The following is a 21,283-nucleotide window of genomic DNA, read 5'->3' as shown; positions in this document are numbered from 1 at the left end:
CACATTTTTGTGTAACGGTTTCATTTTATTTATAATAGTCTCAATCATTGTCATGTGTTTAATCTGAATTATACTAAAATTATACAAATCTAAAAGCAGGTAGAAAATATTCAGATAAAAATGTATATAAATCACATTGACTATCATGGCCTGTCTGCAATGAACTTGTATCAACTATCGACTGTGTCCGGCCCGACGCTCACGCTAGCAAACATCCAACATTGTATCAAATATTCTGGGCCCTCAGTTTCCTGCGCAAGTGAGCTCAGGACAGACAGCTGTAGGCTATTTGTGCAAGGAATAAGAAGTAATTGGGTGTTTTTATGTTTTCACTGGATCTGAGCATTACATCTTTCCCATTCATGCTGAGTGGTTATCGATAGGGAGAGAGCTGGAAAATGTTTCAAATAGTTTGAAGAACTCATTCTCATTGGATAATAAAAATACTTTGTTTACTAGCTGTTTTAGGTGAAGAAAAAATGCTTTATATGCCTAATTCTATGTGTAATCAGGTGTGCGTACTTACTCAACGTTGACAGGAGGGCTCCAAACGAGGCGATTTAATAAATTGGCAAAACTCGTAAATGGAATGAAATAAACCAAAACTTGTTTCTAACAGGTGTTGTGAGCATTGCAAACATGTCCATGCTGATATAAGTAATGGGGAATTGATAGACACTAACAATCAAAGGGCAAACAATTCACACAATTAAGTTATGAAACCATGAATTCGCAGGAGAGAGCACATTCTGGAGAGATACTGTAAGTGCCTTTTGCATCTTAGCCACACACCCCTTTTTCTTGGACCGTGGCATCTCCGCGACCTCAATGGATTAGTCCACTGAGATGGCCGTGAATCAGACAGGTTTCGTGTGCCATTAAGGGAAAAAACACTTAAAAATGTAGATATTAAACAAAAAAAATCTTGGTCAACCAACAGCCTATCGACCAAACAATCGACCAGTTGACTAAATGGGGTTAACCCTACTTTGTTTCCATCTGACAGTTTGTCTGTGTTTCTTCTGTGTGTGTATTTCCAGGAGCTGAGAGAGGACAACGTGACTCTGATTGATACCAAAGCCATGCTGGAAGAGCAGCTGGGGGCAGCCAGGGGGCGCTGTGACAAACTACATGAGTTGGAGAAGGAGAACCTGCAGCTGCGCTCCAAACTCCACGACATGGAGATGGTAAGAAATGCAGTAGGGATTGGTCCATCTCTGTTTGCCTGTCCATCTGTGTGTGCTATATGTCAGTGTATGTCAGTGTATGTTATGTCAATGCAGTGTTTGTGTATACAGTGCATCCAGAAAGTATTCAGACCCCTTAACTTTTTCCACATTTTATGTTAGCCTTTTTCTATTTATTTTTTTATTCCCTCAATCTACACACAATGCCCAATAATGACAAAGCAAAAACAGGTTTTTAGACATTTCTGCAAATATATTTGGAGTTTCTCCCATTTTTCTCTGCAGATCCTCTCAAGCTCTGTCAGGTTGGATGGGAAGTGTCGTTGCACAGCTGTTTTCAGGTCTCTCCAGTTCAAGTCCAGGCTCTGGCTGGGCCACTCGAGGATATTCAGAGACTTGTCCCAAGCCTCTCCTGCATTGTCTTGGCTGTGTGCTTAAGGTCATTGTCCTGTTGGAAGGTGAACCTTCGCCCCTTGTCTGAGGTCTTGAAAACCTGCTCCAGAGATCTCATCAAGCATCAGGTTTCCTCCAGATATGACGCTTGGCATTCAGGCCAAAGATATCAGTCTTGGTTTCATCAGACCAGAGAATCTTGTTTCTCATTGGCTGAAGTGTCCTTTAGGTGCCTTTTGGCAAACTCCAAGCGGGCTGTCATGTGCATTTTATTGAGGATACGCTTTCGTCTGGCCACTCTACAATAAAGGCCTGATTGGTGGAGTGCTGTAGAGACTGTTGTCCTTCTGGAAGGTTCTTCTATCTCCACAGAGGAACTCTGGAGCTCTCTGAGTGACCATATGGTTGTTGGTCACCTCCCTGACCAAGGCCCTTCTCCCACAATTGCTCCGTTTGGCTAGACGGCCAGCTCTAGGAATAGTCTTGGTGGTTCCAAACTTCTTCCATTTAAGAATGATGGAGGCCAATATGTTCTTGGGGACATTCAATGCTGCAGACATTTTTTGGTACCCTACTCCAGATCTGTGCCTCGGAGCTCTACAGACATTCCTTTGACCTCATTGCTTGGTTTTAGCTCTTACATGCAATGTCAACTGTGGAACCTTATATAGACAAGTGTGTGCCTTTCCAAATCATGTCAATCAATTGAATTTACCACAGGTGGACTATAATCAAGTTGTGGAAACATCTCAAGGATGATCAATGGAAACAGGATGCACATGAGCTACATTTTGAGTCTCATAGCAAATAAATGTGATACAATTTCTAAACCTGTTTTAGCTTTGTTATTATGGGGGAGATTGATTAATTGAATCCGTTTTAGAATAAGGCTGTAACGTAAGAAAATGTGGGAAAAAAATCAAGGGGTCTGAATACTTTCCGAATGCACTGTTAACTGTGTATATGTTGGTGTGTGTCTGACTCACCCTGCTGTCCCTCTCAGGACCGGGTCACAGATAAGAAGCGCCTGGAGGAGTTGATAGAGGAGAACATGCTGCTGGAGATCTCTCAGAAACAGAGCATGAACGAGTCTACCCACCTTGGCTGGGAGCTGGAGCAGCTTGCTAAGAACAATGACAACAGCGACAGTAAAGGCGCACACACATGCATATTCTCTCTCTCTCTCACTCTCTCACACACACACTAAACATGTCGCTGGGGAAAAACCTACACATCACTTTGAGTAGTGGGCCTGTACTGTTCAGTTCATAGGTTTGTTTTCCGGGGCCACCCATACGTAACATGTCTGCACGCATGTAGTCACTGTAGGGTCTGTTAAATGGCACATATATTATTCTGCTGACAACCAACATGTATAAATCATCTTTTATTAGTGGCTGATGGAGATTTTGGTTGGAAAATGCTGAAAATCAAACATTCTCAGTGAATCCTGCCAGAGCTTGTGGCGCAACCTAAAATAAAAAATTAAGTTCAGACACTATGCTGTTGATACTTGTATTAGACAATTTAATTGTATCATAATTTCAGTTTTTTTTATTAGAGAGGTTGAACATCACTGTAGATTTACACAACATGTCTTTGCAGTGGTGTGTGAGGGGTTATATTTTGGCCTCTGTGTTGAAGTTAATATTTAACTCTGTATTGTCAGAAAGGTAATATAGTAACTCAGCAGCTGGCTCAGCTGTTTCCCTCGGCCCCACATGTATCACTGTGCCTGGTCCTCTAACTGTCAACACATACAGATGTGCTCATATTTGTTGGTACCCCTCCACAAAAAGCAAAGAATGCACACTTTTCTCTGAAATAACTTGAAACTGACAAGCAATTGGCATCCACCATTGTTTATTCCATATTTAATAGAAATCAGTCTTTGCTTTAGATTTTTATTCAACATAATATTGTGAATAAGAAACAAATTAAAATGGCATGGAAAAAAATTATGGGACCCGTAACCTAATATTTTGTTGCACAACCTTTAGAGGCAATCAAATGTTTTCTGTAGTTCTCAATGAAACTTCTGCACCTGTTAACAGGTAGCTTGGCCCACACTTCCTTAGAGAACGGCTCCAGCTGTCTCAGGTTTGATGGGTGCCTTCTCCAGACTGCAAGTTTCATCTCTTTCCATAGATGTTCGATAGGATTCAGATCAGGACTCATAGAAGGCCACTTCAGAATTGTCCTATGTTTTGTTCTTATCCGTTCTTGGGTGCTTTTAGCTGTGTGTTTTGGGTCATTATCCTGTTGGAGGACCCATGACCTGTGATTGAGACCGAGCTTTCTGACACTGGGCAGAACATTCTGCTCCAGAATGCCTTGATAGTCTTGATTTCATTGTGCCCTACACAGATTCAAGGCACCCTGTGTCAGCCGCAGCAAAGCAGCCCCAAAACAGAACCGAGCCTCCATGTTTCACTGTCGGTATGGTGTTCTTTTCTTAAAAAGATTAATTTTTTCATCTGTGAACAGAGAGCTGATGTGACTTGCCAAAAAGCTCCAGTTTTGACTCATCTGACCGAAAGGCATACTCCCAGAAGGATTGTGGCTTGTCAATGTGCATTTTAGCAAATTCCTTTCTGGCTTTTATGTTTTTCTTTCAAAAGTGGAGTCCTCTTGGGTCTTCTTCCATGGAGCCCGCTTTCGCTCAAAACGCGACAGATGGTGCGATCAGAAACTGACGTACCTTCACCTTGGAGTTCAGCTCGTATCTCTTTGGCAGTTATCCTTGGTTCTTTTTCTACCATTTGCACTCTCCTTCTGTTCAATCTGGGGTCGATTTTCCTCTTGCGGCCGCACCCAGGGAGGTTGGCTACAGTTCCATGGACCTTAAACTTCTTAATATTTGCAACTGTTGTCACAGCAACATCAAGCTGCTAGGAGATGGTCTTGTAGCCTTTACTGTTACCATGCTTGTCTATTATTGTCTTTCTGATCTCCTCAGACAAATCTCTCCTTTGCTTTCTCTGGTCCATGTTCAGTGTGGTGCACACAATGATCCCAAACAGCTCAGTGATTACTTTACTCTGGTCCATGTTCAGTGTGGTGCACACAATGATCCCAAACAGCTCAGGGATTACTTTACTCTGGTCCATGTTCAGTGTGGTGCACACAATGATCCCAAACAGCCCAGGGATTACTTTACTCTATTTAAATAGGCTGAATGACTGATTGCAAGATTGGAGACGTGTGATACTAATTAAAGAAACAAATTAGGTTGAAATATCACTATAATCCAATGATTTATTATCTTTTCTAGGGGGTACCAACAAATGTGTCCAGGACATTTTAGAATAAGCAATAAATCATATTTTCACAGCTTCTTTGCTTTATTCTATGACATACCTAAGGCATGCAAGTATACATGATAAAATAGCTTTTAATTTCAGGAGGAATGAAGCATTATTTCAATGAGCTGTGAGGGTACCAACAAATTTGAGCACAACTATGTATTATGTAAATCTACACACAATACTTATAATCTAGAAATCTACAGTGTGCTACAATAAATGTGGCTGACTCTAACTTTCCACACAGATTCAGTCAAAATGAAAAATATCCATTATGCAAGCAACCAAAGCTGCTCTCTCAATCACTTCCACACACTATTCTAAAGAAATAGACCTACTTATGATCCCAATGTCATACTGTACAGTACACAAATGCATTGGATTAATCAAGCCCCCCCCCCCCCCCCCCTCTTGTGCAGCGCGCAAGTCGTTTGTGTTTGAACTGAACGAGTCTACGTCGAGCCGTCTGCTGAAGCTGGAGAAAGAGAACCAGGTTCTGCAGACCACCATACAGGAGCTCAGAGAGGCTTCCCTAAGTCTAGAGGAGGGCCAGTTACATACCTTGGAGCTGGAGAGTGAGAACCAGGGCCTCTGCAAGAAGGTACTGTACAGACACACACTGATTGCGCAAAGACACACATACTAGAGACAGACTTGTGTACATGCACGTTCAGCCACTCTGATGCACAGGGATGGGGGCCACACACCTTGAATACAGAAAATAAGCATGCAGAAGGTACTGTATGCGGGTCCCACATTCTTTTATAGATTGACAGTCTGTGTGTTGTGGGATACTATATGCTGGTCCCACATGTCCTATAAAGTTGGTCTGCAGTATGCATTGCAGTATGTTTTGTGGTGCAGTTAAAGCATGCGGGTGGGAGCAGAGCAGCATGTACCGGATTAATGCAATATTTCTCTTATTTGGCATTGGCCCAGCACCGGTGTGGATGTTTTTAATGTACAGTGCATTCGAGAAAGTATTCGGACCCCTTGACTTTTTCCAGGTGTTGTCACTGTCACGTTAGACTTATTTTCTAAAATGGATTCAATTGTTTTTTTCCCACTCATCAATCTACACCCAATACCCCACATAATAACATAATAACGAAGTGAAATATCACAATTGCACAAGTATTCAGATCCTTTTACTCAGTACTTTGTTGAAGCTTATTTGGCAGATATTACAGCCTCGAGTCTTCTTGGGTATGACGCTACTAGCTTGGAACACCTGTATTTGGCGAGTTTCTCCCATTCTTCTCTGCAGCTCCTCTCAATCTCTGTCAGGTTGGATGGGGATTGTTGCTGCACAGCTATTTTCAGGTCTCTCAGTAGATATTAGATTCAAGGGTTCAAGTCCAGGCTCTGGCTGGGCCACTCAAGGACATTGAGACTTATCCCGAAGCCACTCCTGCGTGGTCTTGGCTGTGTGCTTAGGGTCATTGTCCTGTTGGAAGGTGAACATTCGCCACAGTCTGAGGTCCTGAGCACTCTGGAGCATGTTTTCATCAAGGATTTCTCTGTACTTTTCTCTGTTCATCTTTCCCTCAGTCCTGACTGGTCTCCCAGTCCCTGCCGCTGAAAAACATCCCCAAAATATGATGCTACCACCACCATGCTTCACCATAGGGATGGTGCCAGGTTTCCTCCAGACGTGTGACACTTGGCATTCAGGCCAAAGAGTTCAATCTTGGTTTCATCAGACCAGAGAATCTTGTTTCTCATGGTCTGAGTGTCCTTTAGGTGCCATTTGGCAAACTCCAAGCGGGCTGTCATGTGCCTTTTACTACCATTAAGGCCTGATTCATGAGGTGCTGAAGAGATGGTTGTCCTTCTGGAAGGTTCTTCCATCTCCACAGACAACTATGGAGCTCTGTCAGAGTGACCATTGGGTTCTTGGTCACATCTCAGACCAAGACCCTTCTCCCACGATAGCTCATTTTGGCTGGCCGGCCAGCTCTAGGAAGAGTCTTGGTGGTTCCAAACTTCTTCCATTTAAGAATGGAGTTGACTGTGTTCTTGGGCATCTTCAATAGATAGATTTTGGTACCCTTCCCCAGATCTGTGCCTCGAAACAATCCTGTCTCGGATCTCTACAGACAATTGCTTTGACCTCATTGCTATGACCTCTTTGCTCTGGCTTGATGAATTTGTTTGTGCTTTCTATCATGATTGTCATCCATCATCCATTCCTTCCCTAGCTGGAGCATCTGCAGACCCTGCTGGACCAGGAGAAGCAGACAACCCAGGACATGGAGGGTCTCGGGGAAGATCTACTCAAAGACAAGCAGAAACTGGATAAGGCTCTGGAGACACTGCAGGAAGACAAGGACAGACAGGTACACACTACTTCTAACCTTGCGCATGCTAAATGCACCACTGATTGTGTATGTCATCTGGTCCCGCTTATGTCACTGTTGTCCCACCTGACTGTCTTTGTGTGTTCTCCAGATCTCTGAGCTGGAGCAGGAGAAGGAGCACCTGAGCCAGGCGGTGAGCTCCCTGCGTCAGCGCGCCCAAGCCAACAGTGAGGCTCGGGTCAGGGAGGTGGAGACAGAGAACCGCGTCCTCCACCAGACCATCACGGACACCGGGTCCAAGCTGGCCCGGCTAGAGGCCCAGGGCAAGCAGTCGACTAAGGAGCTGGAGACACTGAGGGAGAGGGGGGAGCGCTGTGAGGAGCTGGAGAGGGAGACTGCACATCTTGGGAGGAGCAAAGAGCAGCTTCAGAGGGAGGTGAGGGAGGTCATTCTTGTGCTCACAATTGTTTTGCCATATCTGCAGAGGTCTTTGAAGAATGCGATCCACAATCACTGCAAGTAAAACAATCAGTGTATTCAACTTAGGTAAAACAATCGCATATCACAATGATCACTGTAAACATAGGTGGCGTCGCTGATGATTATGTGTGACCGGGCCGAGGCCCTGGAGAGAGACAACGCCAGCCTGGAGCAGGACAACCGGAGGCTGAAGAAGCAGGCGGACACGGCCCAGAACACCAGCCTGCGCCTGACTACTCTGGAGAAGGACCACAGCCTCCTGGACCAGGAGAACCTGGAGCTCCGCCGCACTGTGGAATCTCTTCGGCCGGCCGCCGTGCGCCTGGCCCAGCTCCAGCAGGAGAATGGGGAGCTAGAGCGGGACAGGGAGGAGCTGGCCCGGTCTGTGGAGGAGCTGAGGTCCCAGGGGAAAAGGGCAGAGAGGCTGGAGATGAGCATCAGCAGCCTGGGTCAGGAGAACCAGAGGCTCCAGCAGAGCCTGGACAACAGCTCCACAAAGATCCAGGGGCTGGAAAGGGAGCTAAGGCAGGCCGAGGCCGAGACAGGGGGGCTAAGAAGGGAGCTGGAGGAGGTGTGCCTGGTGGCGAAACGCCTGGAGGCAGTGGAGAAGGAGAAGAGGGGGCTGGAGCAAGAACTGGGCCAGTCAGAGAAGGTATGTCTGTGTGTTATGTGTAAACTGTAGTTGCTTTGTCTTAAGTACTCCTGATTTCAATTAAATTCAATTGCAGGAGAGTAAGCAGCTGGAGAAGGAGGCACGAAGGCTGTGGCAGCAGCTGGAGGTGAAGGAGAGGGTGCTGGAGGAGAGTGCTCTGAGGCTGGCCTCCCTGGAGAAGGAGGGCATCACTAAGGATAAAGAGCTGGAGAGGTTAAAGGAGGCGACTGGGAAGGTCAAAGAGCTAGAGAGGGAGAACAAGGAGCTGCAGAAACAGGCCACGATTGACAAGAGGACCCTGGCCACACTCCGAGAGGTATGTATGGGAAAGGTCTGAGGATAATATAGGCTACAGTAGATTGTAGAGAAGTACGTGTACTATGCAGTATATACAGTGCCTTCGGAAAGTATTCAGACCCCTTGACTTTTTCCACATTCTGTTACGTTACAGCCTTATTATAAAATTGATTAAAAAAAGTTTTTCAGCAATCTGGAAATATCCCATAATGACAAAGCGAAAACATGTTTTAGAAATCTTTGCAAATGTATTAAAAATAAAAAACAGATACTGTTTCCATTAATCATCCTTGATGTTACTACAACTTGATTGGAGTCCACCTGTGGTCAATTCAATTGATTGGACATGATTTGGAAAGGCACACACCTGTCTATGTAAGGTCTCACAGTTGACAGTGCCAGAGCAAAAACCATGCTATGAGGTCTAAGGAATTGTCCGTAGAGCTCCGAGACAGGATTGTGTCGAATCACAGATCTGGGAAGGGTAGCAAAAAAATTCTGCAGCATTGAATGTCCCCAAGAACACGGTGGCCTCATCATTCTTAAATGGAAGAAGTTTAGGACCACCAAGACTCTTCCTAGAGCTGGTCAAACGGCGCAATCGTGGGAGAAGGGCATTGGTCAGGGAGGTGACCAGGAACCCGATGGTCACTCTGACAGAGCTCCAGAGTTCCTCTGTGTAGATAGGAGAACCTTCCAGAAAGACAACCATCTCTGTAGCACTCCACCAATCAGGCCTTTATGGTAGAGTGGCTAGACTGAAGCCACTCCTCAGCAAAAGGCATATAACAGCCCGCTTGGAGTTTGCCAAAAGGCACCTAAAGACACTCAGCCTGAATGCATCCTGGCACCATCCCTACGGTGAAGTATAGTGGTGGCATTATCATGCTGTTGGGATGTTTTTCGGCTGCAGGGACTAGGAGACCAGTCGGGATCGAGGCAAAGATCAACGGTGCAATGTACATAGAAATCCTTGATGAAAACCTGCTCCCGAGGGTTCAGGACCTGACTGGGGTGAAGGTACACCTTCCAACAGTACAACGACCCTAAAAACACAGCCAAGACAATGCAGGAGTGGCTTTGGGACATATCTCTGAATGTCCTTGAGTAGCCCAGCCAGAGCCCCGACTGGAACCTGATCGAACATCTCTGGAGAAAAATAATAGCTGTGTAGCTCCCCATCCAATGTGACAGAGCTTGAGAGGATCTGCAGAGAAGAATGTGAGAAACTCTCCAAATACAGGTGTGCCAAGCTTGTAGCGTCATACACAAGAAGACTCGAGACTGTAATCGCTGCCAAAGGTGCTTCAGCAAAGTACAGAGTAAAGGGTCTGAATACTTATGTAAATGTAATATTTCAGTTTTTTTAAATTTTATAAATTATCAAAAATGTCTAAACCAGTTTTTGCTTTGTCATTATGGGGTACTGTGGTGTAAATTGATGATAGGGGAAAAAAAGAATATTATCAATTTTAGAATAAGGCTGTAACGTAACAAAAGGTGGAAAAAGTCAAAGGGTCTACTGTATACTGAACACAAATCTAAATGCAACATGTAAAGTTTTGGTCCCATGTTTCATGAGCTGAAATAACAGATCCCAGAAATGGTCAATCTGCACAAAATGCTTATTTCTCTCAAATCCTGTTCGCAAATTTGTTTACATCCCTGTTAGCGATAATTTTTCCTTTGTCAAGATAATCCATCCACCTGACGTGTGGCAAATTAAGAAGCTGATTAAACGGCATAATCATTAGAGGTGCACCTACTCAGGGCAATAAAAGGCCACTCTAAAATGTGCAGTCTTCACACAACACAACAGATGTCTGAAGTGATGAGGGAGCGTTAAATTGCTGACTGCAAGAATGTCCACTAAAGGTGTTTCCAGATAATTGAATGTTAGTTTCTCTACTATAAGCCGCATCCAATGTCGTTTTAGAAAATGTGGCAGTACGTCCAACTGGCCTCACATGAGGCAAATGGTGGTCACACCAGATATTGACTGGCTTTCTGATCCTCGCCCCTAAATTTTCTTGTAAGGTATTCGTGACCAACCGATGCATATCTGTTTTCCAAGCCATGTGAAATCCATAGATTAGGGCCTAATGAATTCATTTCAATTGACTGAATTTCTTATGAACTGTAACTCAGTAAAATCTTTGAAATTGTTAAATGTTGCGTTTCATATTTTTGTTCGGTGTAGATGTACCATACAGCACATAGAGTTCAAGTAGAAAAAGAAATGCAGGGTGCCGATGAATGGATAAAGATTTAGTTTTTTATATATAAATTATGGATCACACCATGAGAGATTAGTATTCTGTGCATACTCTGCTTATGTCAATGCGCCTCTAAAACTGCAGTAAGGGTTACAGTAGCCTATCCGTATACTGCATGTGCAGCGTGTTTCAAGTCTGTTTCTAGATCTGCATTTCTGCTACAACTGCCTCTCTCTAAAACTGTTTGGACAGCTCAGTAGAATCAGCGTTATATTATGTGTGTTCTGTCCAGGACCTGGTGAATGAGAAGCTAAAGGTGCAGCAGCAATGGAACGAGTTGGAGACACTGAGCCATGAGCTGGAGAAGATCGGCCTGAACAGAGAGAAACTACTGCAGGAGGAGCACAGCTGTGAAGACAAGTAAGAGGCTTTTCACTGTCTACCAGCATGCATCACACTAACTACATCTACACTGTACCAGCATGCCATCACACTACCGGTGTCTCAGACCCATGTCTCAGACTCAATACTTTACCCTCATAATACTGCAGCCATTTTTTGTATTAAAAAAAGGGAGTGAACTAATATTTTGTAACGGGTATTTATAGTGTGTGTGTGTGCTGAAGTGCTTGTGAAAATGTGTGCCCAATGTCCACTTTGGATGAGGTACAGGGGACATGTTGGTTTTGAGTTGTAAAGGGGCTTTTCATGTTTAACAAGTTATTTGCTTTAATGGATTCTGCCCTACCTCCTGTGCCAGGTATAGTGGGTGAGTCCTGGTTTCTGTTCAAACCTGCGTTGAAAGCGTTTAATCTTTTTCTCTCTAGATTTAATGTGACATTTTGTTTAGGCTCTTTTTTTTTTATTGTTTGGTGCAGTTGGTGGCATGAACACGTGTTTCACTCAAAAGTGTATGTGTTTGAGTGATCTCCAGCAGCAGGTGTGCAATGTTCTATTACAACCCATTTCAAAAGACTGTATGGGAAAATTACAGGGGAAAGATCATTTCCTTTCCTCTGTCTTGCAACAGTTTAATTTTCTCTGGAATTTTCCCTGGAGAGCGAAGGTGTTCTAGAATCTAGTTCTGCTGGGTGAGGTAATGTACAGTGACCGGAGCACCTTACGTGGGTTCAAATATTTTAAAATATTTCCTTCAAATATTTTGAGTATTTGAGCCTGCCTGCCTGGGGTGCCAGATGAGTGAGGTTTTGGGACAATTCCATTGGTTCAATTGTATCAGACAAGTTTAAAAAAAACTAAAGTATTTGAAAGAAAAAAACAAATACTATTTGAACCCCAGGTCCGGTGAGGCAAGCAGCAGGACAGCGCTGTGGGAATAGCTGAACTGTACACTCCTGAACTCCAGCCTTTCTGAAGGGAAAATATATGAAATAAGACACTTTGGAAAAACTTGTATTGCCTGAAAGGGGAGGGCCTCTACTTGAGGTTTTTTTAAATTATTATTTTTTACTTGAGAGGCACCTCTCAAGGTAAGATTTAGAGACCCAGCTGGGTGTCACCCAGGGTGATTGGATTAAAAACAAAGACATTCCTTCTCCAGCTATTTGTGCTCAACGAAACCCAAGCTGCCACTAATCAGTTAATGTCAAATAAATTCACCACCCCGAGTTACATTTCTACAGCACTTAGTAATCTCGTGTGCTCTGCACTCTTATGATATTTATTTTTATTTAACTATTAGGTTCAACTGCTTGTGGCTAGGGTTTTTCATATGTTTCCGTCATAGTTGTCTTAGTGCAAAGCTAATACAGTGACTCCTTAGTACAGATGAAAGTCATATGGTTGGAAAACTTTTCAGATTACCTCAGCAAGCAAACCTCTGTCTCAAACTTGATATCCCGTAGTATTACTCTAGTCTGTCCTATGTGAAGGCTTGATATCTGCCACACATGCGGTCTCCCTCTTGGTATTACAAATAAGGTACAATAAATAGCACATTCAGCCTCAAACATAGATAAGTAAATGCACATCGTTCTACAGGAATTTCCATTATGTTTGCTCATCATCGGACTTAAATAAAAGCCCCCACGTTGCTGATTTTAAATTTGAATCACAATGAATTCATTCGTCTGGGACTTTCTATTGGCCTTCATGACATTTAGACATACTGTTTGCCTGTCTCTTTGCCCCCTCAGTAAGTTCAAGATCTTGGAGAGTAAGATAGAGTCAACACTGAAGAAGACTCTGGAGATCCGTGAGGAGAAGATTCAGGGGCTGGAGTCCCGACTGGAGGAGTCTAGTAGTCTCAACCAGCAGCTGCGCACTGAACTCAGCACTGTACGTACCTATACGCCTCTCTCATTCACTCACACACACAGACGTGTACACACACGGTCTACTAATCATACTCTTGCACGTACTCAATCTTTCTCACACAAACACTTTCACTCTTATTTCTACTCTCTTATGTAACTTATTCACTTACAATCCTTTTTACTCACACTGTTGCCCTCTTGTGTTGCGGTGATTAGGTGAAGAAGACTCTAGAGGCTCTGCGACAGAGGCAGGAGGAAGAGGAGGCCCACTCCCAGACCCAGAGCTCCACACTGCAGGCTGTAGGTCAGGGCCAGGGCAGGCCTGGCCAGAAGGAGAAGTGGGAGACTGAGACTAGAGAGGCCACCGCGGAGCTCCTCAAACTCAAGGACCGCCTCATCGACATAGAGAAGAATGTGAGTGGGGATGGAATTTTAAAAGGGTTGAAAGTTTAGTTGACCATTGACAAGGACTTCTTCCTGTAGAGCCCTCAACCCTTGCTTAGAACATACGTAGCAAAATAGCTACTACAGTAACGGTCACAACATACTGGCCAATACAAGCATCAAGCAATTGTTATACAAATGGTATATTGTGCATGTTTAATCTTACCTGGATGCCTTTCCCTTCAGAATGCAACCCTGCAGACAGAGAAGCACCTTTTGAAGGAGCAGCTGAGACAGCTGGACACCCAGAACAGTCAGCTGAATGCCCAGACTGTGGCCGTACAGAGGCAGTCTGCTGTACTGCAAGAGCACAACACGGCCCTGCACACACAGACAGCCAAGCTACAGGTACGACAATACATACTACAGGGGCTCTGCTCTACCATGTTCACACAGCTACTGTACTTCTCTCTCTCTGAGCTTGGTTGTGTGTCGGTCTGGCAGTTGTTCCTCACCCCCTTGTTTCCTTTTTAGTTCCTCACCCCCTTGTTTGCATTCCTAGTAGGGCTGTCCCTGACTAAAAAAGATCTTGTTCAACCGACAGTCCTCTGTTCTTTTTGTCCAATCGATCGGTCCAAAATTTTAAACATGTATTTTTCCATATATAGGCACACCCTATGTATATAGCCCCCCCTCCCCCGCTGCTGGCCTTTAATAGGCTACACCAGGGGTGGGACATTTTCATGTTGAGTGCCAATTTACTATTTATCTTACCATTTCTACCGATCCAGTTAGGATTTTCACATGCACATTTTTGTGGAACAGTGTTATTTAATTATAGTATCTCAAAATCATTGTCATGTGGTTAATCTCAATTCTATCTGTATTGAAAATTATACACATCTAAAAGTTACTTCTATAGAAGTAAGCAAATAGCCTACATAAAACCAACAAATAAAAACATTGCAGGTAGAAAATATCCCGATTTTTTTAAAAATAAATATCTTATACATCATATTGGCTACGCATGGCCTGTCTGCAATGAAGTTGAAACATTCAATCAACTGGGTCTGGTCCAAAGCTCACGCTACTAACTTACAAAAAAGCTAGAAAGAATTTGAATATATTGAGAAACTATTGTCATTCTCAGTGGATGTAAAAACATACTTTGTGGAGGCTGTGGGGATGGCACTGTACATCAGTCTAAGACGTGCTACTGAAATTGTATATGGTTATATTACATAAGAGCAACGGTGCAACACTAATAAAAATGATATTTTATAACAAATACGCTTTCTCCCTCTTTCGATAGTGATCGCTGTCCACTGTTCTGAAACACATCGGTGTGCTGTTGAATTGGCGCCTTTTCCTGGACCATGTTGCTATGTGCATAATATCAAAGTTAACCAGTTGAGAACAATGCAGCAGCAGAATGAGGAGATGCGAAAACACCCCTTGCCTCATTGTCTAAGAAAAGTCAGGGGAGAGGGGAAATCCAAACTTAATTAGGTCTATAATCAATAGTTTAACTGTTAAATGTGCCTGACTTTATAAGTCATCAATATATCTACAGAAATAAGATACTTCAGTTGCCTGTTTGAGTGTTTGTTTAATAGCCTACTGATTCCTCGAGCACCAAGCCAAATTCAGCTGTTTTTAATCTTTGCTGTAAAGGCTTTACACTTTTTTCATTAGAACAGCCTCTCTGGTATTAGAATTTATTTAGTGTTTACACTGTTCTAAATTGTCCGACATTATATTTAGAATAACAAATCAAATTTATTTATATAGCCCTTACATCAGCTGATATCTTAAAGTGCTGTATAGAAGCCCAGTCTAAAACCCCAAACAGCAAGCAATGCAGGTGTAGACGCACAGTGGCTAGGAAGAACTGCCTAGAAAGGTCAGAACCTAGGAAGAAACCAGGCTATGAGGGGTGGCCAGTCCTCTGGCTGTGCCGGGTGGAGATTATAACAGAACATGGCCTAGATGTTCAAATGTTAATAAATGACCAGCATGGTCTCATAATAATCACAGTAGTTGTCGAGGGTGCAACAAGTCAGCACCTCAGGAGTAAATGTCAGTTGGCTTTTCATAGCCGATCATAAAGAGTATCTCTACCGCTCCTGCTGTCTCTAGAGAGTTGAAAACAGCAGGTCAGGGACAGGTAGCACGTCTGGTGAACAGGTCAGGGTTCCATAGCCACAGGCAGAACAGTTGAAACTGGAGTAGCAGCAAGGCCAGGTGGACTGGGGACAGCAAGGAGTCATCATGCCAGGTCCTCCGAGAGAGAGAGAGAATTAGAGAGAGCGTACTTAAATTCACACAGGACACCGGATAAGACAGGAGAAGTACTCCAGATATAACAGACTGACCCTAGCCCCCCGACACAAACTACTGCAGCATAAATACTGGAGGCTGAGACAGGAGGGGTCAGGATAATGCTCCTTTTTATTGATCTCCTTCTTATTGGTATTGTTATTATTATGATCATAAGTAATGTCATTATCATTAGTAGGCTTAGTATAGCAGCCTTGTATAACCACCATTTTGAGATTCAGGCATAAAAGCACATCTGTTTAACTTTGGCCTATATTTCAATACTTTTTTAGGCTACTGTATCAATCAATTGTTCATGTCATCACACAGCATTCATGATTTGAAATGCAGTCAAGCATTTTAGTTGTAAAAAAATATATAAAATTAAGCAAGCCTTGAATAATTACCTTAAACAATAAATAAACCGGTGTAATTTTTGGTCTCACCTGTGCCGGCAGAAAGGCGAAGACCGACACTGTCTATAGGTCAGGCCCTATTCGGACAGTATTAGTTTTACTGGGGAAATGTGGCGTTTTGTGCTCAGGCACATAATTACATCTGTAATATTAGTCCTGGCCATGTCAGTCATTTTTACATTGCAGGAGAGTAACAATTCCAGCCAGAATAACATACTGTTTTTTGGCAAACTCCAAGGTCCTCTGATAATTCTAGTCCCGTGCAAAATCGACATCCCTGTGTTTTGAGGGAAATGTCTGCGTTTGACCTTCATAACTGTGTAAATGTATATAAAATAAAATTACAGGGGGCAGTTTGGGGAAAAAATGATCCCATCCAAATCGTCCTCTGGAATAACGGGCATTCTGGAGTAATAATTACATTACATAACCAACGTTCTCCAGTAATACTTGTCCTGTGCGAACAGGTCTTTGCTCATGTGTATGCGATGCATACATGTGTCACGTAAAGAGAGCAAAGGTTGAGGGAATAGGAGGTTTTTCCTAAACAAATGATGGATTCCGGTAACAGATCTTTTCAGTCAGAAATGGCTGTAATTATGTTGCAGCTTCAGCAACACAGACCGCTCGATAAACACTTTGATGTTCTGTGGTAGACGATGCAGCCGGGAGGAGACACAGACAACGGGTGCTAGTCAGTCACTCGCTGTCTTTTTTGTTGTTGTTAACACAGAGCAGCAAGTCTGAGTCGGCCCCGGCACAATCAAATCAATTGCTGGTCAGACTCCCTCTAGTCATTTCTGTGTCCTAATTATTTCATCAGACTGTGTGCTTAAAGCATCAGACAAGCTAATATAGTTGATTTGATTAAAACACATAAGATGTGTCAATATATGGAAAAATACACATTTAAAAATGTCTACTAATTGATTGGTTTAAAGAACAGACAACTCTTTTTTTTGTCTCAGCCCTACACGTGTCATGGAAAAGATATATGTATATTTGTGACCTCTCAACAACAAAAAATCTCTGTCGACCAACAGCCTATCGACCAAACAATCGACCAATCGATTAAATGGGGTCAGCCCTAATTCCTAGTTAGACTAGCTGTGTCAGTTGTTGCCAACATATAGATGTTGTAAAATGAAAGAAATGTCTCCCTCTTTTAGGTGGAGAACTCCACCCTCAACTCCCAGAGTGCATCTCTCATGGCCCAGAATGCTGTGCTGCAGGGCCAGGTGGGGGCGCTGGAGAGTGAGTCAGAGGCGTGGCAGCGGCAGCGGGAGGAGGCGCGGGTGGGGAGGGAGAGCGTGCTGCAGGATCACGAGCGCCTGCTGAGTGTGCATGAGAGACAGGCAGCGGAGTACGAGCAGCTCATCGCCCAACACGCCACCCTGAAGGGCAACCAGAGAGCTCTGGAGCAAGAGCACCGCACACTGGAGAACAAGTGGGTCACACACATGGGGTACACTCACAGGGGTTACACAAACCACCTGGCACACACACCAAGTGGTAAAACCCTAAGGCAGGGCTATTCAACTATATTTTTACTGGGGACATATGTAAAAAATATATATATAAAAAAAATAAATCTAAAAGGTTCATTGCAGGGGTGCTGGATATTTTCCACATTGTTCTTCAGAAGAACTGACTCTCTCTCCAGCACAACTGCCAATAAATCACTTTTCTTAAAATGGAATGTTGCTTAAAGTAATTATGAAAGAAGTGGAGTGCACTCAACTTGTGTGAGTCAAAGTGCAACCAAAAAATGTTAGCATCGTTGAAAAGGCTCAACGCTATTAAAATCACACCACCATTTCCTGGTTGCTAAAATTAGAATAGTTTGCCTAATTTCAGTTTGACAAAACAAGCAAGTATAGTGTAGTCATTGTAATCAAATCACATTTTATTTGTCACATGACAAATACAACAGGTGCCGAATACAACATGCTTACTTACAAGCCCTTAACCAACAATGCAGTTTTAAGAAAATATTTACTATGTCAACAAAAGTTTAAAAAATAAATAAAGAGCAACAATAAAATAACAATAAGGCTATTTCTATGTGAATTTGGTCGGGTTGCACAAAAAGTTACATATTGCATCTTTAAAAGAAATTAGATATTTTTTAAATCGTCTGAAAACTAGGCATCTCAATAAATGACAATCAGCTAATGCCAAATTCCAGTCTGAAGTAGGTATGCTTTGAATTAATTTCCCTCAGTCATTAGGTGTGTTTTTTTGTCACACACAATGAGTCCTTGTGAGAATCAGAGAGGGAAACAGGAGGCATGTACTTGTTCCTTGGTCTTAACTTTCAGGAATGGGGTCATAATATTTTGTGGCTTAAACGCTAGAGCCAAATTCATAGGAAGAAAAAAAAAATCAACATGGCGCTAGAAGTCACACTATAGACAACCACCATAGTACTTGTCATTTTAACTGGGATTTTTTTACAGACCTTGTATTAATGTTCAGAAATCATCAAAGGGCGCGGGATAAATAAAGTGACTATGGTCACACATACATGTCATAATCCACAGGTTCACACCTCTCTCTCTCACACACACACCAAGTGATTGAACACACATGGAAGAGTCCGCAATGGGTCATACACACCAAGCGGTCAACTACCATGGTCACAAATACACTCACCAAGATGTTACACTGAGAAGGTGTAATATAAAAAGGTCAGATTAGTTTAAAATAAATGTATATCATATTACATGGTTGTCCATGTCATGTGTATTGACCTCGGTGAGTCTGCGTAAAATATCAATTGGTTACATGTCATCAAGAGAACTGTTAATATATTTCTCTGAAGTTAATTTTCCAATAACAGACTTCCTCATTTGATAAGACACATATAAACAGCCATAGGCTAGTGAAAGTATGTCCTTCCAGACTGGCTTGGCACTGGGACATTGAGAGACCGCCCTAAGGAAGTGACCTAGGGGATGTGTTGCGTACCCTTCCTGCCTCTCCCCTGCTCTCTCCTGACCACTCCATGCCACGGGGCTGGAACAGTACAGCAGTAACAGACTGGGTGTGATTTCACTCAGACACCCTGGCTGGAGCTGGGAGAAACTGCTGACACCGAAACGGTCGGGTTGGGTGGAGACAGGTAGCCTATCACTAGGGCTAGGGAGGGACTGGACAACAGAAGTTAACATCAGGCCAGAACTGTGACTGGTCAATAACTCTGGGAGACTAATTTCATTCAGTTGGTGTTCAGATAGGGTTTTTGGATGTCAGTGGAGCTCTTCTAGTCTGCTGCATTTATTGTTTTACAGTGGAACCTTATAACCTGTACTGCTTCAGGCAGGTCATTCCTGAGGGGAGGGCTGGAGGGCGACACGTGTCACAAGTACATCACTCCTCTACCTATGGCGACTGTGTTCTCGTTTGTTTGCTGTGGTTATATTTGTACTTTGTTAGATTATGTACGTATATCTCATAGTGCTGAGCGGTATACCTTATTTTATGACATACAGGTATTGATGCAGGGACCGTTTTGTTTTTTACTTCTATACCAGTATTTTAATGTTAGTTTTGTTTTAAATGTGATATGCCATCTGTAATGTTAGTTTACTTTACTTCGCTACTTGAGTCATCTCTGTCCACCCTCTCTCTCCGTGCCACTTTTCACACAGACCTAGCCACGCCCCGTCACTCATTGGATGTTCCTCAACCACGAGACACTTTCGTTCAGTCTATGGTCAATGCAGCACACGCAACAATGTTGATGACACCGATGCTGTTTTCACTTTGCTTCTTAATATAAACCCACCAGCGTTCTATAATCACACTATTAGTTTGTTTGTTACATCAGCAAACAGTTTGTCTTTTCTTAGCAAGTTGCTCTAAATCTTGAGATGCTAATTGTTAGCCGCTAATGTTAATAGCTAGCTAATAAATGTACTGAGTAAGAGAACGTACCTAGCTAATACAGCCTGATAATACCAGTGATGGTGTAGACTTAAATCAGCATGTTGTTTGTGCAACATTATCTTCTAAATCAAAGAGGAATATGCCAAGCAAAAATATGTTAACTACATGAAGTAGCTAAGAGATGCAATGTAGCCAAAGCTTATAGGGTCCCCTAGGAAACACATATCAACACTTTAGTTCCTACCCTGTCACAATAACTCTTTCCTAACATTTTAATTCGTTGTCATCGCAAACACTGTTCTATTCTAACTATTGAATTAGAATAGTCATTCCTATTCCCATGATTCCAACAGTTTTGCTCTAATTCGCAAGTCAAATCACAATTGCAACATTTGGTTAAAAATAAGTCCTAGATTATTTGCCTGTAGTGTGCATCCCTACGCGACAGTGTGCAGCTCTACGCAGTGTGGAAATTCTCAATTGAGCAGTGGTGTAAAGTACTTAAGTAAAAATACTTTTGGTTACTACTTAAGTCAATTTTTTGGTATCTGTACTTGACTTTTTATTTTATTTTTGAAAACTTTTGCTTCACTACATTCCTAAAGAAAAATACTGTACTTTTTACTCCATAGATTTTCCCTGACACCTAAAAGTACTCGTTACATTTTGAATGCTTAGCAGGACAGGAAAATGGTCCAATTCACGCACTTGCCAAGAGAACATCTCTGGTTATCTATTGCCTCTGATCTGGAGGACTCACGAAACATAAATGCTTTGTTTGTAAATTGTGTTGGAGTGTGCCCCTGGCTATCCGTTAATATATATTTTTTTAAATGGTGCCATCTGGTTTGCGAAATATAAGTAATTTGAAATTATTTTTACTTCTATACTTAAATTTATACTTAATACTGTGATATAATATTTTGGACATATCGCCCAGCCCTAATATCGCATACACACAGAGACATGATGAGAACCCACACACTGTCCTGTACTGGAAAAATGGTCCTATTGGGAAGCTTACTATCACATCAGTCTAAATGGAGTAATGTGAGATGTGACGTGGCTGAGCTGGCTAACTAAAAATCTCTCCTTATCTACTTTTTTGATTAATGGAGCAGGGTCCCTTGGGGCCCGGGTTGAGGCCCAGGGATTAGAAGAGTCTGC

At 42.8% G+C, this 21,283-nt stretch overlaps 1 protein-coding gene across 2 annotated transcripts in view; it reads left to right on the top strand.

Annotated features, from left to right (window-relative positions):
• The window catches only part of LOC109893687 (protein Daple), an 82,897-nt gene that overhangs the window by 47,584 nt on the left and 14,030 nt on the right, over positions 1-21,283 (top strand). For both annotated transcript variants that reach the window (XR_004210597.1, XM_031828768.1), the window contains exons 11-22: positions 1,041-1,187; positions 2,584-2,728; positions 5,305-5,486; positions 7,087-7,224; positions 7,337-7,621; positions 7,772-8,317; positions 8,394-8,633; positions 11,123-11,250; positions 12,987-13,128; positions 13,323-13,520; positions 13,737-13,898; positions 17,395-17,672. Coding sequence is in view for 1 of the 2 variants with exons in the window: in XM_031828768.1 (XP_031684628.1) it covers positions 1,041-1,187; positions 2,584-2,728; positions 5,305-5,486; positions 7,087-7,224; positions 7,337-7,621; positions 7,772-8,317; positions 8,394-8,633; positions 11,123-11,250; positions 12,987-13,128; positions 13,323-13,520; positions 13,737-13,898; positions 17,395-17,672 (2,591 nt within the window). In the remaining variant the exon portion in view is untranslated. The remainder of the gene's footprint in view (positions 1-1,040; positions 1,188-2,583; positions 2,729-5,304; positions 5,487-7,086; positions 7,225-7,336; positions 7,622-7,771; positions 8,318-8,393; positions 8,634-11,122; positions 11,251-12,986; positions 13,129-13,322; positions 13,521-13,736; positions 13,899-17,394; positions 17,673-21,283) is intronic.

The sequence above is a fragment of the Oncorhynchus kisutch genome, linkage group LG7 (genome assembly GCF_002021735.2).
Source record: "Oncorhynchus kisutch isolate 150728-3 linkage group LG7, Okis_V2, whole genome shotgun sequence".
Lineage (NCBI taxonomy): Eukaryota > Metazoa > Chordata > Actinopteri > Salmoniformes > Salmonidae > Oncorhynchus > Oncorhynchus kisutch.
This window is presented reverse-complemented; position numbering and strand designations above follow the sequence as displayed.